The sequence below is a fragment of the Varanus komodoensis genome, unplaced genomic scaffold (assembly GCF_004798865.1).
Source record: "Varanus komodoensis strain SLA01 unplaced genomic scaffold, ASM479886v1 scaffold26, whole genome shotgun sequence".
Lineage (NCBI taxonomy): Eukaryota > Metazoa > Chordata > Lepidosauria > Squamata > Varanidae > Varanus > Varanus komodoensis.
The window spans coordinates 1,033,243-1,049,939 of record NW_025335684.1 but is presented as its reverse complement, the minus strand read 5'-3'; the positions used below and the strand labels follow the sequence as shown (position 1 = coordinate 1,049,939).

At 54.0% G+C, this 16,697-nt stretch overlaps 1 protein-coding gene across 1 annotated transcript in view; it reads right to left on the bottom strand.

Annotated features, from left to right (window-relative positions):
• Positions 1 to 2,072: 2,072 nt before the first annotated feature.
• GRIN2A (glutamate ionotropic receptor NMDA type subunit 2A) overlaps positions 2,073 to 16,697 on the bottom strand; it is a 79,016-nt gene continuing 64,391 nt past the window's right edge. Inside the window, exons 10-12 of the mRNA XM_044433479.1 lie at positions 11,175 to 11,362; positions 6,796 to 7,034; positions 2,073 to 3,848 (exon numbers count right to left, since the gene is read on the bottom strand). Of these exons, the coding sequence (XP_044289414.1) occupies positions 2,073 to 3,848; positions 6,796 to 7,034; positions 11,175 to 11,362 (2,203 nt within the window). The remainder of the gene's footprint in view (positions 3,849 to 6,795; positions 7,035 to 11,174; positions 11,363 to 16,697) is intronic.

Sequence of the window (16,697 nt, the reverse complement as noted above, 5' to 3'; positions counted from 1 at the left end):
GTTCCTTTGAGACTAAAGTGTTTTAGGGTTAGGGTTAGGGTTAATCGTAAAGTGCTCCCATTCCGGGTTGGCTCGAATGCTGAAACGCCAGCAATTCCATCCTGCATCGATCATTTCCTCCTGAGTAGGGAGTGCAGGCTGCATCACAGTGACCAGAAAGAGGCTGTTTTAAAATATCTTCATGCAGCAGCCGCTACGACTCGGTGAGAGATTTATGTGCCTATCCCAAAGAGGGCCGGTTGTCCAAGTCACCCCCTACCAGCCGGAATGATTTTAAATTTCCTCAAAGGATTCTTCCCAAGGTGTCTGCCCTGCTCCTGGTTTTATCAAGTAAAAGCTTTTTCTGCCCTGCATCTGCATGCCAGCAGGTATTCATATCCCGGCAACGTCTCTTAGAAAGGCAAAAGGGCAGTAAGAAAGATGGTGGCCCTAGGAGAAAAAGGGGCTGTAATATGCAAACAGGCTCCAGGCTCATTAAAAAGAATGGGCGTTATCCGAGGAGTGTTCCCGCGTGCTTGTTATGTGGAGGAACCAGCCAATGGCTCCACCCTGGGAGAAGAGCAGGAGAGAGAAACTCCGCAGCTCAGACTTCTGGAGAGCTTCTGACCACCACCCACAGGCCTGGACTCTCACATGGGTGGATGGGGAACAAAAGACAACCTTTCCCCTGCGGCTGGTTGCTCCCTGGGTAGAGTCACTATCTGGGGACGAGGCCACTGAGACCTCTGTGCCTATTTCAGAGTGACGGAGAACAAAAATGCCCGCAGGTCAGCCCCTTTGATACGCTGGAAGTCACAGCTCTCCAGGCCGGCCAAGCCTGAGAAACGCCAGGAGACGGGTCCCGTTTTCCCACCTGGCCCACAGAGCAGGGCCCCTTCCCGTTGCCCTCTAGGCTCCCAGCTCACCCCAGACTGGGCCCCAGGGAAGGTCGCCCACAGCCCCCGCCCAGCCTCGGCGTGAGCCAGCGGGGTCTGTGCCATCTTAGGGGGGGGCCGGGACTGCCCTCGCCTGTCCTGGGATGGCCTTCCTGGGGCAGGTCCCCCTTCCTGGTTGTGCGCCTCCACATCGCCCAACTCGGAGCTGCTATCTGACCGTGAGACCTCAATTAGCAATTATGACACTTCCATTCCCTTCAATGGGATTTGGCGGGGGAGGAGTCCACGGTGGGTTGACGCCTTGGTCTCTGTAAGACAGACAAAGATGAACACAATTTTGTTTCCGTTCAAGGGCCCTGAGGATTTCTTTTTTCTTTTTTTTTTCTTTTTTTGCTTTTGCTCGACTGTGTTTAAAAACAAAGATGCGACAAAAATCATATCAGATAGAACGATAGATAGCTGTTTGTTCTTTTTTTAAAAAAAGGCTAACTTTCTAATTGCTTGGACAAGTCGTGTCATGGTCAGTGTGCGGATGCATTCTTAACTTGTTTTGTTTTTGTTCTGTGTTAAAAGTACATGCATACCATATTGCTTATTTGCTATTAAAAAATAAAGGTCTGGGAGGGCAGAATTACATCAGGGGAAAGTGCTAGAAGGGTTCAGTCCAATGGACCGGGGCAAATGACCATCCTAGTAGAAAAAGAGCATAGTTGCCAACATGTCTCGGGGCGATTCTTGCAGGAAGGACCGTCAGTGGTGGCCATTTTGGACAAGCATGGATCCATCCCAAAGGGCATATTTATGCTATGGACTGAAAGAAGAAAGAAGGCCGTTCCCTCTTCCCAGAGGATGCTGACTCCGCAAGGGATACAGGGAATCTGTAATACAGAACCCCAAGCACCAACACTAAACTACAATTCCCTGGAAGCTTTAGGGGAAGCTGTGAGAGTTAAGAGCAGTATAAAACCAATAGATGTCTGTAGGATAGACATGCCCTTGGAAGGAGGAATTCGCTTCTTATTTTTCTTTCCCGCTGTATCTTTTGGGTCTAATTGCACAACCGGCTGACGTTCGAATTCAAGGCAAGGAAAGCGCTGCAGATCCTTGATATCCACCATGCGGCTAAAGGGGCCTCCTCTTTGCCTTCTGGATGCTGGCAACTATGTTTTCCTATAGACAAAAGTGTTAATGGAAAAGCTAAACATCTGATTCAAGGCTGGGCATCTTCTTATACACGCGTCTATTGCTGCAGGAATTTAAAACTCTTGGTGCTGAGTACACACTATTCTGGTTTGCAACATAAGGCATTCCATGCTCCGAAATGTACATGTCGGTCAGGACCCGGCCATCTCTGGAACAGTATGAGGGAGTCGATTTTATCGACGACCTTGAGTAACTATCATTCCTCGCTTTCGCGGTTAATGATGGTTTATAAAGGCCTGCGGGGCTCCGCCCGAGAACCAAATGCTGGTCGTCACAATAAGGGTGCAGAAAAGAGTTCTCTGCAGAGCAGTCGAAATACAGGGACCTGATCCTCTTACCATCGTCCAGAGTGCGTGTGAAAAGCGGAGCCGTGTTACTCAAGAGTTTGCTTTGAGGGGTGTGAAGCAGGTTTGCATAAGGACTTCCTTCCAGAAACTTTTCCTTCTCCCGCAGGCTTATGCTCCGAGATGGCCTCCCGGCCTCCGTTTCCCGGGGCTTGTCGAGAATGTTGTCGAAAGAATGTTGCCTGCTGATCTTCAGCTTGCTCTTCTTTGGAGGCTGCGTTTTGTTGGCCTGCAGCCAGTCGGGCCGGTACGTGCCCTCCCGTTGCGTGGAGCTGCTGGTGTCCTGCATCATCTGGTCTTCGTCAATGTCATAGAGGTTCCCCATCCGCATGCAGGCGTCACACCGGTAGGGGGAACGGCTCAGGTAGTGCCCGGCGTAACTGGGAAGACTGGAGAGGCAGCCTCGGCAGTGGCTGACGTTCGGCCGGTGTCTGTCGTTGGCTTCCCCCAAGGACACGTTCTTATCTTTCAAGCTGTGGTGCTTTGAGTAGAGTTTGTACTGGTCGCTGCTTGGAAGACCTTCTTCATTTGGTAAGGGAGTCCTCTCGCTCTGCTCCTCCTTTTGGTAGCTGTTGCTGTGATCCTGGTAAACATCGGAGAACTCCAGCGATTCTGGAAGAATGATGTTCTCCATATACTGGGGAGCATCCAAGTGAAAGCCACGCTCTTTGTCGGCATCTATGATGTAAATTTTATCCCGGGGCAAGGATTGCTTATTCTTCAGATATGTCAGCTCCACCTCACTGCAGTCCTTCGGGTGTTTGGAGACAGGCCTCTTTTTCACATTGTCCTTCAACTTGTGGTGCTTGTGGTTGATTTCGGGCTCCATGTGGCAGGTGGCTCGGCTGGACGTATCCGAAACGTCGGAGTGAAGAATCTCTTCCGGGAGGTACCTCGGACCCTTCAAGGAGTGTTGCTGATTTTCATCGGAATCGTTGTCCCTCTGACGAAGCGATTCCTGGCGCAACGACTCCATGGATTTCCTCCACAGCTGCCTCGGCCGTGAGTTGCCTTTGGCTTCTGTTGTGACGGCGACTTCCACCGTGTTCGGGTTGGACTCGTTGAGCGTGAGTGGGTGCTGCCCTTGGAAGACATAGTTGTTGAGGTTGTCCCTGGGCCGATTGCCCATGAATGGCTGCAGCTCACTCATGTTGTCACCGAAAATGTTCTCCTTTGGTGGGAAAGGCCTGTTATTGTCCGAGAAGATTATATTCCCCTTATCCATCATCATGTCCATGATGAGGGACCCCCTGTGAATGAAATCGGTGGTTCTTTTGGGGGAGTTCATCCGCGAGGGGTTCAGGTTGGTCATGTTCTTGGCTGTCCGCAGGAGCTTCAGCATGTTGGTTTGCGAACTTGTCAGGGTGAAGCTGGGGGATTTCTTCTTCTCCTCGATGTGCACTCCGTGGATGCAGCTGTAGATACCCTGCAGTGGTCGCAACACAGAACAGAAGGCAGGTCAAATCACCAGGTCGTCAAGGGAACGCTAACGAACATTCCGCACTGGTCTCTGTTTCTAGGACTAAGTTGAGAAGCATGGGGCAACATGGTGGCCGCCGTGAAGATCAGGCCAGCAGCCCTTGGAGCGGGGCAGCGCTGCCTGTGCCAAGGGGTGCTATCTAGGGCTGGAAACGGCAGATGGCTCAAGCTGAGAGTAGGCCGGGAAAGTGAGTCCCACGTCATTTCTCACTCAAAGACTGGGCCCCTTCATTTGTGAGCGGCCCATTCAGGGCTCTCCCACTGGGCTGCTGGAATGCAGCTTAGGAACAAAAGAGGCGTCACCCTGGAGCGATCCAACTGAGGAACCCCCTGGTCCCGCCTCGCCTCCCACAGGGATCAGCTGCAGGGCTCTGGGAAACCCCTCAAGCTGCTCCGCCCCCAACCCACGTGATGTTGGCTCCTGCCGCAACCTGCAGCAGTGAGAAGGGAGGGCCCAGTGGCTCGTTGTGGGCCACAGGGGTTCCCCAGGAAAGAGACTTCTGGGCAGGACAGCTGGCTCAGGCCTTCCTGTTCCAGCAACCATTTAATCTTGAATACGTCCCTTGGTTTATTAATTTTACTGCTGCCTCTTTGATGTTTGACTGATCAATATTGTATTATTTTGATATTGGTATAGTTGTCTTTTTCCTTTTGTTTTCTATGGGGTGCTTGCTTTGGGGTACGATTGCAAAAATTCCCAAGGATATTTGCAGTTGCACGCTCTGGAAATTTAAGAAATAAATAAGGAATGTGGACCTGGTTGCTTGATATGAACAGCAAAACAAGCACTGCTAGCAGTTATCAAAGTAGCAGAGGAACTGGTTCTTGCAACGTTTCCTCTTGCATCTAATGAGTATCAACAGGCCAAGAATCTAGCGTAATTTTGCCCCCCCCCCCCGCAGGAAAAAAAAGCAAAGCCATGCCATCACCTCTCAAGTCTACCAACGGCCAGACTAACCAGCCTTCAAGTCCAGCTTGCGATATACCCACTCTTTTTATAACCGGTACCCGTGTGAGTCCATAGATCTTTGAGTCCACAAAGCAATTGGTGTGTATGCCCAAATATGCAGAAGGGAAAGGTGTACATCTCAAAATTGTACAGAAGTGATGTGCATGTTTAGAGAAATGAGCATGTGAAAAGGCTTTCATCCCAGAAGGAAGGAAAAATGGCACTTGCAAGCTGCTTCAACTTGATTCAAACACCATTCGGAAAGAATTTTTAGGTGAAACTCAAAGAACCATGATCAATTTGAATTTTGTTGAATACTGCACACCTGGAAAGCCACTGTGTGTACTAAGACAGCCCTCAAACAGCATCCTGGAGAGATAGAATGGTGTTGTTTTTCTATTTTGCCCTGTTTCTCTCTCTCCCTTCTCATGAAATTAGTCACATTGCTTAATAGTTCCATCCAATTATTTTCCAAACACTTTGGCAAGGGTAGAATTGCAAAGTCAATTAAGTGATTAAAAAGGAGAAGGAGGACCACATCCACCACCGGAAGTTGCCAAAGATTTAACATCAGCACATTTACAGCCTGTATATAAATAAATGATTTATTTGATTTTTTTCAAAAAAAAATCCACTGGTTGCACAATCATTTCTGAAAAACAGTGGGCTTCCTCTCTGCGGGACAAATGACTTCATTTTTAATGCTAATTACACTTACTGAAGCTGCCTGGTTAATTGTGAAGATGTGGCTGAGCGGCTCCGTTTTTCATTCTGTGCCGGAGGCGTCAGCCTCGGGTGGATGGGCTGCTCCAAGTTGTGGAGCTGGAGGGCGAAAGGCTGGCACACGGAGCTGTCCAGTGTGCCAAGGGCCGGAGCCCTGGATGTAGTCATCCGTACGATGCCACATCCTTTTCCAAATGAGCAGTTTTTCCAGGTTTCTGGAAAGCGCTCAGTGGCCTAGGCCCAGTCACCCCACACAACCCCTTCCCCACCTCCTAGTTATTTTTATTCATTTATTTTTCGGTTCATATCCTGCCTTTTTCCTACAAAGGGCTCAAGGCAGCGTACATCTCCTCCTCCATCTTATCCCCACAACAACAACCCTGTGAGGCAGGTTGGGCTGAGAGTCTGTGCCTGGCCCAAAGCCTCCCAGTTGGCTCCATGGCTGAGCGGAGACTCGAACCCAGATCGCCTGAGTCCCAGTCCCGCGCTCTCAACCACTATGCCACACTGGCTCTTAGCTTCTTTATCTCAGGAGGACACCCAAATCCACTGAGGTGCAGTCGGCTCGCGGGTGGGGCAAGGGTTCCGCCACGTCTGCCTTCACTTCTGGAACTCGCTCCCCGGGCACAGCTGCCCGGCCACCCCTGCACCCGCCTTCCTCTGGCCGGGCAGGAGGTCCCGTGCTTTCTAAGGCTCTTCTTGGCTTCTCTTTGCCTGACTTTCTAACTTGGCTGAGTGATGGTCACCATGGAGACTGAAGCCATCCATGGAGAAGAAGAGCCACCAGTGGCCACTCACCCCCCAGGATCAACGGCAAGGTAAGTGTGCAGGGGTTAAGGCACTGTGTGGACAGAACGGTGCACAGGATCGACACATGGTCCAGTCCAGCAGGGTTCTTCTTAAATCCCTTCGAAGGTACTTGGCTCTACTTCTAAAGCAAAGAAAGACCCACCCGGACCAGCGCATGAACGAGATGCCCACAGAGGAAGCGCACCGAGCTCTTGGTGGAAGAGCAGAATGTGAGCAAGATAAAATAAAGAACATGTGCACCGTCGCCTCCCTTTGTTTCAACGGGGGCTCGCCAGGCAGACTTTGGAGGAACGGGGGTGTTGGGAAGCAGTTTTAGGGACTTAAATCTAAAGACTCCTGGCTAGAGTAGATGGAACTACAGTCCTTTGGACCCTGGCCATTACTGGGTGAAAGGAAGAGAAATGAAACTAACCCTGCTGATAGAGAAGAGCAATCCTGGCCTATCCGAGCAAACCCCGGTGAAGCAGAACCTCAGCTTCCAGTAAAACAAGTGCTCCCAGACAAACGTGATCAGGCTCAAGGCCATGGCAGCAGCAAGCATGTAAAACACGCCGGCCATGTTGTCGATATCCAGCTGACTGCTCATGACCTCATTCTTCTCATTGTGGCAAATGCCCGTCAGCCACAGCGTCTCCAACTCCTCCATTTCTCCTGGAGAACAGACACCAAGGGAAACAGAAAGCAAGGCGATCGTGGTTAGGATATGGAAACCAGGGAACTGGAGCATCCTGCCATGACCACTAGCCCTTCTGACCATCCCAGGGTCTGCTAGGGATGAGGCACAGATGGGTCAGCCAACACTTCATCCAGGGTCCCCTGGCCAGAGCACACAGACCTACTGCAGAGGATGAGTTCCTGGGAGAACCAGGCTCCTCCCAGAATTCAGCATTGAAAAACCACACTGCAGGTCGTCTCAACCTGTGTGTTTCCGGTGGCTTTGCTCCCTGCTGAGACAACATTCTCCTATTGCCCTGGTAGAAGGACCCACATGGAGCTATCCGAGGTCCTGCTTTCACCTGCCCTCTGGAGATGAGGGCTTCTTTGATGCTGAACGTTGTGCCTCAACGTTTCCACCCGGAGCCGACTAGAGCCAGACTTTGCCTGCCTTGCCCCACGCCTTCTCCTTGACTTTACCTGCCTTGATCCCACTCCACCAAATGCTGCTGAGCCCCCTGCACATGTCAAGAAAAACCGGGGCGTGGGAAACAGGCAGTGCTGTGTGTGGCGCACGGAAGATGCTTCCAGTCCCAGGAGAGCAGATGAGGTTGCCCAGTGGAAAGCAGGAAGGCATCGCTCCTCAGAGTGTTTGTCTGGTCAGTTTCTGGAGATGGCAGTGTGTGATCGTCTTGTATTTCATTCCTTTATTGTTTCCTTTTTTTACCCTGCCTTTTGGACTATTGACCTCCCCAGAACAGCTTACAAAGCAACGGGTATATATTATAACACTGCAAAATATTAAAGCAATAAAGGAGCCGACAACAACTTTTAAGCAATATTGAAGTAAGCAGCAATAGCGAAATTCAGAGTAATGAATGGGGCCGTAGAATCACCCCAAAAGAGAAAGGAAAAAAGGCATGTTGGGGGCTCTCCTGAAGGCCAAGCCAAAGGGGGGCCCACAAATCTCCTTAGGAGCTTATTATTATATATTATCATCTTCATCATCATCATCGCATTGCATTTTTATACCACCCCTGGCCAAAGCTCTCTGGGAGGGTCACAATCTTGCAAGTCACCCATCCAGATTTCAACCAGGCCTGACCCTGCTTAGTTTCAAGGATAGGCTGGGCGTCCACATGGTGGGCATGTTGTGAGCGGAGCCGGCTGGTGCCAGAGGTCAGACTAGATGGCCCGGGAGGCCTCTTCTGACTCTCTCTGTTTTCTATGTTTCTATGTTTAGTTCCCACGACCAGGCAGGATCTGGCATGCCATGTGCAGAAGCACGCCCTGCACATGGAGGGGCGCAGCCCCCAACTGCAACCCGCAAGGATGCCTGGCTGGCCTTCTGAACAGAAAAATATTTCCAAGTGCTCATCCTTGCTCGCTCTTTTTCATGGACCCATCGGACAAAAAAATCGGGGAACGCACGTGGGTCTTGAATCAAGACAGAAAGCCCCGTGTGTCCTGCTTGGCTGTCCAGATCTGCAGCGCAACGAGGGGAAGGCAGAGAAGGCCACTCGGCCCGGCTGCGAGTGCGTGCAGGATTGGTGCGAGATCTGCAGGTCCTGGCAGGATCGGGACCAAAGCAATCGCACAGGCCGCCGGGGAGCAGCAGGAGGTGCCATAGAGGGGAAGTAGCTGGCCATTCGGGAGAGGGACTTTTCCGTGGTGGCACCCTCGCTGTGGGATTCTCCCCGCCAGGAGACTCGCCTGGCGCCCACAACGCAGCCTTTCTGCTGCTAAGGAAAAACAGTTTCGTTCTCCTAGGCATTTTAGTTCTGCACTTAAGAACAGCTGCTGCCTTTTAGTTCCTTAAACTGCAGGGATTCTTCGGTTTGTGGTTTCATAGTACAGCTTTGGAGTTTCAGAAACTTAGCACTGTGTTTTGTCTTGGGGTTGTATTTTATGGTTTTAACGAGGGCGAACCACCCAGAGAGTTTCAGCGATTGAGCTGAATGTATGAAAAGGCGGCAGACAGGGCTGGGAGCTTTGCCTCCGGAAGCAGCCTGTACTCGGGCACAGACGTTCGTTAAGATAACTGCAGCAAAATTCATTTCACCCATGCATGCCCACCCCATTGATCCACACTCAAAAAATGAGCCAATTTCGGATGCTAATGAGAGCGCTTAAATAATTATACAGCCAAGGAACATGTGCATCTGCTAAAACCGGTCTTTTCTTTTCCAAAAAAAGAAAAAAGGGCTGCTGTTGGATTTGTGGTTTCTATATAAACAGAAAATAGCTTAAAGAGAATGTCGGCGATAAGTCAATCCCCCGTTTTGAGGGGGCTGGGAAGCTGATGTAATTAGTGGGCAGAAAGGGGTGTTCACAGCACGGCAAACCGTGAATCGCAGGTGGTTCTGAGGGCTTGCACAGCGGAAGAGAAGGCAAGTTCCAAGAGAATTTTTTTCAGGAACTGAATCACTGCAGTGCACCGCAAAGACACATCCCTCCGACGCCCCGTGCAAAACGCTCGGCTTCAGCGAAGGCCACAGGCATACAGAGTGGGGGGAACGCCCCCAACGGCAGCCTCCTTCAGCACGCTGCCGGCCTGACTCGGGATGCTCTCGGATGCTGCCCCCACCGCCCCTGCACACAACTGATAAATTAAGAACTTGACCTAGATACGACGCCAATGATGTGATCCCAGGAACGAAGAGCATTATTAGAAACACACGCACTGACCCGAGGAGCCCAGAAGTGACCGTCGGCGACTCTGCCTCCTGCGCACACACGATGCGTGGAGGCCGTCAGGGTACAAAAGCGACTGGCTTCAAAATCAGGCTCTCCTTGGAAAGACACGAGCGAGGAATCGCTATCAAAGCGGCTCCTGAGCTAACAGCTATCTATAGCCCGCTCTTCAAGGCTCGGTGGACAGCCGAGCAAGACGCTGCGTTTTATTCTCTCCCGGGCCTTGCAGGAGACGGTCTTTCCTCCGCCTCCACCACCTCCCTTTCCCATCCTCCTGGCTTTCTCCGCGGCTTTCCTGCTTGGGGAAGCGCTATCTGGCTTCAACAGAAAGCCAGAGAGGACCCGGGGAAAGGACAGAGGTGCGAGTGTGACCTTCTGCAAAGGTTACACCATGGAATTGAAAGAAAAGGCTGGCGCTGCTTGTGTTGGGTGGTTCTGAGCCGCTGAGCTGCCCTTGACTCCTGGCAGCTCCATGAAGGGATGCCGTCGAAAGCACCTCGTCCTCAACAGCCGTGCTCAAGACCCAAAGTTTAGGTTGCCTTTCGGGGAGCAAGACCAAGACAATCACAGCGCAGTAACGTTCAGCACAAACAGTGCCTGTGAAGTAAAGCTTGAGTCCAGAAACTGGGAAACGGCCAGCAAAGAGCGGGAGCCCTGGTGAGCCCCTGCCAGACGCTCCTTCCAGAGGGGCAAAGCCGTCCTAAGGAGGCCATGTCTTTGCCTCGCCAGCTCCGGCTGAACGACTGATGGTGAGCTCGGAGCACAGGCCGGCTGGTGCTGGAGAAAGCAGTCCTTCAGGGCGCTCGCCCCCAAACTGTTTGGGGCTTTGCTCATAATGGGTCTTTGCAGACCAGGCTGCCAGTGAGATGCCCAGCACCCCCGGGGGATCGGCGCAACTTGCGGGCTGGGGAGTGTGCCCCAGGCTGGGCGACAGTTGCTCGCCTCCACTGTAACGACAGCACCTGAACGCACTTCTAGTGTGTTTCATGTAGGAAGCTGGCTGGACGCGAGATTAAACGCTGTGCAAGGTCTAGGCCAGAACTGTCTTCCATGGGAGAGGCCAGAAACTCAACCGAGAAAGCTGGAAGATGCCCAGGAAGTTCTTGAGCAATGGACTCGGGCCCCTCCGCACCCCAGAGAGCGAGGCGCATGGAGAGGAATGGAAGGCAGCATTTATTTCTGCACCGCCAGATAGCCAAGCTGCGTGGGAAGTTTGTATAGCTCACCGAACAGAGAATGCGGCACAGCACCGTTTTTTCCCCAAACTGCAAACACAGAAATACAAACTGGTTAAAGCCGTTTTATAAATGAATGTGTGGCATCCTGCCCAGGCAGCTCTGTGCAAGAGGAGACGAGCGAAAGCCCTCGGTCCCAGCGACAACAGGAGCGGGAAGAACGGTTTCTGCAAGACCCCGGAAGAAGGAGCACGTCCCTCTGACTCACCGTCGCCAACAAACTGCAGGAGCGCCAGGTCGATCGCCCTCTTCCAAGGCGATCCCTTCTGGAGGGCGATCCCATAACCTGTCGTGGCGAAGATGTACCCGCTGCCAATGGTCACCAGCTTGCAGCCCTCGTCCCGCCCGGCCTTGTAGTTCAGCACCGCAGCGTCATAGATGAAGGCATCCAGCTTCCTGAAATAAAAGGGGGTGTTTTACTGACCAAATTAAATCAGTGGGGAGCTCATTCTGCCCGCCTTCCCAATTCAGTCCGTAAGGCGGTTCCTCCGTGGACTGAGTGTCTTGCACCCGCGGTTCTGCCCGGCCCTCTCAGCCTGGGGGCAACCCTTGAAGTAGGTCCAGCTGGGGGGGGGGGGGTCCAAAGCCACCCCCTAGGCCCGCGGAGGGCCGAGACTCAGCTCTTGCCCAGCATCTCCTAGGCACAGCACACCAGCTCCGTCCCTGGATTCCACCCAGCTGTCCTGATACTGGAATAAGACCCAGCCAGACTTCCTGGCGGGGGCTTTTCTTGCCATAAGACTACTCCTGGCAAAGAGGAACAAATAAACTCCCATGAAAGCACCGGGGAATTATAAAAGGAGAGGTGGAAATTAATTCTCTGGCGAACCACAGCAAGCCCTTTCCAAGGCCATGCAAGCGAGGGAACTACATAAAGGATTTGTTTTTAAAAGAGACTCCGAGATCTTCCTTCAAGGTTCATGCTTCTCTGCCCTCGTCTCTTCTACATCTCGAGAGCAGGAGAGATGGATGGAGGGACGGGGAAACGTTTAAAAAAGCATTCAGAGCAGGTCCTTGTTACAAAAGGAGGAGGAGATTGTTAGCAATAAAAGGCGCTTCCGCTGCTGCCTGTCCCACCCCCCCCCCCCCCGCTGCCGCCCCCACACACAAAGCCGCTCTCGAGCTGATAAAGCCCTTCCTGACAGCCAAGGCTGAGGCAGGCGAAATCATCTTTAGAAAGCCCCCGTAAATTTAAGGATGGGCCACTGCCAGTCAGAGCATGCCTGCCTGGCATATGGAAAATCCCAAGCAGGATTCCCAGTCGGAGCTGGGAAGAAAGACCCTTGCCAAACGCCCCCGGAGAGCCGAGGCTGCCAGTCAGGGTCTGTGCTATTGGCCTTGGTATTAAGACAGGGAAAAGGAAGGTAACTCCTGCTCGTATCTAACAGATTCCTTGAAAGAAAACCACATGCATCGATACAAGATGGGGGATACTTGGCTCGACAGCACGGAAAGAAAAAGGCCTTGGAGATGTTGCAGGCAACGAACTAAATACAAGCTGGCCTGCCAGAAGGGCAGATGCTACTTTGGGATGCATAAATAGAAGCAACACAAGAGAGGCACTCGCTCCCCTTCACTCTGCACTGGCCGAACCTCCCCTGGACCACTGTGCTCGGTTCTGAGGGCCCAGGTTTTAAAAGATGCAGGAGAACTGGAAAGGGGGCGGCAAAGATGATCCGGGGTCCGGAAACGAAGCCCCATGACAAGAGACTGAGAGCGCCGGGCACGTTGAGCTGTGAGAAGGGAGTATGAGGGTAAATGGCGGCACTCAAGTACCTCACAGGCGTTCACGGAGGGGACTTCTTCTCACTCCTCCGAGCGCAGGACACGGTAAAATGAGCATCAACTGCAGGCTGGACACTGGGAGAAACTGCCTGACCGTCACAGCGATGCAGCAGCGGAGCCAGCTGCCGGGAGAGGCCGTGGGCTCCCCAAAACGGCCCATTCCAGAAGAACTGGGCAGCCCCCCGGGCGGGACGGCTCCGGGACTTGGCATCCTCCCCCAGGCGGGGGCTGGACCCGAAGGCCTTCTCGCCCCGTCCAACCCAGCTCTTCCATGAATCTGTGACAGAACCGTTTGGGATACGCAGCCAGCTAGCTTGACCTGGCCTTTGGATCGCGCTGTACTCAAGCAATCTTAGAAAGAAAACTCCGACGTTGACTTCTCAATGCCCTCCCCCCCGTGCCCAGGCCCCTGAAACCTGGGGGGGTGTACAGCCCCCCTCCCTGGGGGCCACTACGCGACTTCCCCCCCATGAGTCTATCTCGGCCCCTTTTAGCCCACCTGGACGGATGGCTGTCGCTCTGCCACCTGACACCAGACTGTGGATCATGGCGAGAAGGGGGAGGCCATTCTGCCTGAATCTCCTGCTCGTTTCATCAAACGATCCCTTTCCAAGTTTTCCCGGAGAGGAAGGAGCGCTCCTCGCCGGCCACTTCCTCCTCACCATGCATTATCTGATAAGTGCCTCTCGGCCCACGCTCCCCGCAGCCACTTAATGGCCTGACGGCGTCGCAAGCAGATCCGTCTGGCTGCGTATTTATGTATTGCATTGTTAAATGCTTCATGAAATGGATTTCTCTGCACAGTGCAATTTAAAAAGTAATACTAACAGAACGATAATGCAATAAAAATACAAGATCACAATAAAGCACCAGCATCCAGCACGCCATAAAGCGCAGAAGAGAGCGGAGGAGCCGCGCGACAAAACGCACTGCAGTCGTGAGAGCCGGTGCCGCGACGCAGGGCCTGAGCTGCTGAGCAAACGCGACGGGCTTTAAGTGCCTGAGACTGGGGCTGGGAGGACAACCCTGCGGCTGCCACCAGAGCGGGCCCGGCAGCAGTGGGGCCACCACCAAAGAGCCCATCACCTCGTCGCCGTGCGAAGAAAGGGGGCTCCCACCCCTCTTGGCTAACCCCGTCCTCCCCCATCGTCCTCATCCTGCCGCCTGCAGATGATCGTCCCCCGCGTCCAAGGAAAGCTTCCCCTGATGTGAAATAAAATGCAAAGGCACTCAGTGACGGGGTGCGGAGGGGAGAAGGCTTTAAAAACGGCCATTCAAAGATTACAAAGGAAAACTCGGCCGAGCTCCTGGGAGACCATTTTGTATTTGTTACTCAGCAGGGTGGCATCTCGGCCCCAAACAATTACGTTCGCAGGTAACAGCGATCAAACACGGCTCATGACAGATCTCAAATGCCAGCCATTCCTGGCTCACCCAGTGCGTGTGCCCCCTCTCCCCCCCCCCCCCACTCTCTCTCTCTCGCATTTCGGAGTCTCCCACATGCTGTCACAAAAGCAATTGCTATTTTTACTCCCAAAAGCAAGAGCCACGGAGGAAAGTTTCGCGCAGTCCACAGAGAGACCCAATCCCCCAAGCGAGGGGACCCTCCCAGGCAGATCCAGGGCCGCGTCCACCCCCCCATGCGGCCAGAGGGGTGGGCTCCAGGCAGTGGCTCCTTCCCAACCAAGCTGTCTGCGGGGCTACACAGGCCTTCGGATAAGACCGGGGAGAGGACAAGGGTGAGCCCTGGAAAGGGGGAAGATCCCCCGCTACGTACTGCTGGGGGGCTCAGATGGAAAGCCATTCATGGGCAGAGGGTGCGTCAGTGTCAGCGTCACTGTGGGAGGAGGGTGAGCGTGATGGGGGGGGGTCCTCCAGGGGGCGGAGAAGGACTTAGCCCTTTCCCCCTGCGAGGATCTTGCTGGCACCAACCCCAAGAAGAACCCCAAACCACTATTCCCATCGGGACAGAAGCGGGAGGACCCCTTCCAAGAGGACATGGCGCGTGGGAAGCCCAGCCCGGGGGGGGGGGCTGCCCCTGCTCCCCCAGCAACCCTTTAACAAGGTAGGCACGTTCCTTGCTTTCTCAGAACGGGGGCACGTGGCCCTTGGCCCGCAGCCGGCCCTCCAGGGGGGCTGGATCCGGTCCAGCCAGCACCGGCGTCGTGGCACGGGGCAGGATGGCGTCCCTGCTGCCCGCAGCCACTTCAGCCTCCACCGCGGCTGCCTGAGCTGCGTGCAGCCATCCATCACCGCACGGGAAAATCAGATTTCCCCGGCGGGGCCACGTCACTTAACTCTCTTTATAAAAAGACGTGTTGAGAGAGCAAGCGGGAACAAATCGCTCTGGCGCACGAGGCCACCCCGCCGTTCCGGGCGCCTCTTTGGGATGCCGTGCAAGTTGAGGGGCCGCCGCCGCCGCCGATTTGAGGCACCCCTGCAGCCGGGAGAACAGAGCTGCAGGCAGGCAGGACGGCGGGCGCTTGCTCGGTCCCGGCCAGGCATCGGCCCCTGCAGACTGCTGCGACTGACTCTCCGTCCGGCCACAGGTCCCTGGGACTTCCTGCGGCGGAGGGGCTTCCCTGCCCTGTTGCTGCAGCTTCAACGGCTGGCAGGCAGCATCCGAAGAGCTGGTGATGACCAGCTCACTCCGGCCAAGCCCCCTCCTGCTTTGGACCAGGCGGCCCAAAGCTGCCTTTGCCCAGCGAGCCTGCCGGGTCCCCAAGGTCTTCGGAAGAGGCCCTGCTGGAGGCAGCTGGAGGGGGACCCTCTCAGGGTTGCTCCCGGGCCACGCTGCTCCCCGTCAGCCCAGGACCACTTGACAAAGAAGGCCTCCAGACTCAAAATGCAGCTGCAATGCGGTTTTTATTCTGCAGCAGTTGCGTTTTCCTTGCATTTTAAAAAAGAGCCACTGGTTTCTCTTCCTCCCTTTTCACTGGGCCTGTAAGCTACCCTGGGCACCATTTTGTGGCAGAAAGATGGGGTGCAAATCAGATAAACGCATCCATCAGCCCGGATCAATGTCATTCGAGGTTCTGGGACCTTCAGAATGCAGCAGAGCCGGTTCTCCCAGAAAGTGGAGCTAACCAATTTAACACATCGGTGTCATTTTTGGGTGGTCTTTGGTGGCTGCAGAGTGGCCTTTGTCTAGAGGAGAGGGCCAGGAGAAGAGCTGTCCTAGGCAAGCTTTCACCGAAGCCCTTCAGAGATACTTCTGCCCAGCTCCAATTCCAGCCCGGAGCCGCTGCGTGGTCACGTTCGAGCGGTGTCTTTGCAAAGCCACTGGTGCTGTTTGACACTCGGAGCGTGATGGCCACGTTTCACACTGGCAGCAGGCCTCCCTCCCACCCCATCCCCAAAAGGCCCCCCTGCCTGACCCCGCCCCCCCCCCCCCCCCGGTGCCTCCATGGGGCACCTTTGGACAGCTTGCCTTTTCCCGTCCGGGTGACACTGGGGGCCAGCAAGAGGAAGAAAACACGACGGCCCGGCTCGGAGAGTTCCGCCTCTCTCCAAGACTGCCGGGACAGACGGCCCTCTCCTGCGGATTCCCCATGTCCCTGCTGTGCCCCATAAACAAGCATCCCTCAACACGCACGGCGCTTTGTGCCAGAAACATTATACAGAGTTTAAAGACTGCCGGGCTGAGCTTGGTGGAAGTTTCAGCCCGGACTATCTGAAGGGCATCGGGTCAGAGAGCGCCGAGCCCGGTTTTCAGTCCGCTCCAGCTACTGCGATCTCGGGGCTCGGATTCTATTAGCTAATTAAAGGCCACGCAATGAAGGATTGTCTTCTGTCGGTCGAGGACACTCCGTGCCTCAGTTTCATCGATCATCAGTGAGGAGGCGAGGGGGAGAAGGTCTCGGCTGCCTCACCATTCATACTTCTCATCAGCCCTGCTCCCAACTTAGTCATTTTTAATGTACCCAAGGACTCGTCCAGCACATGA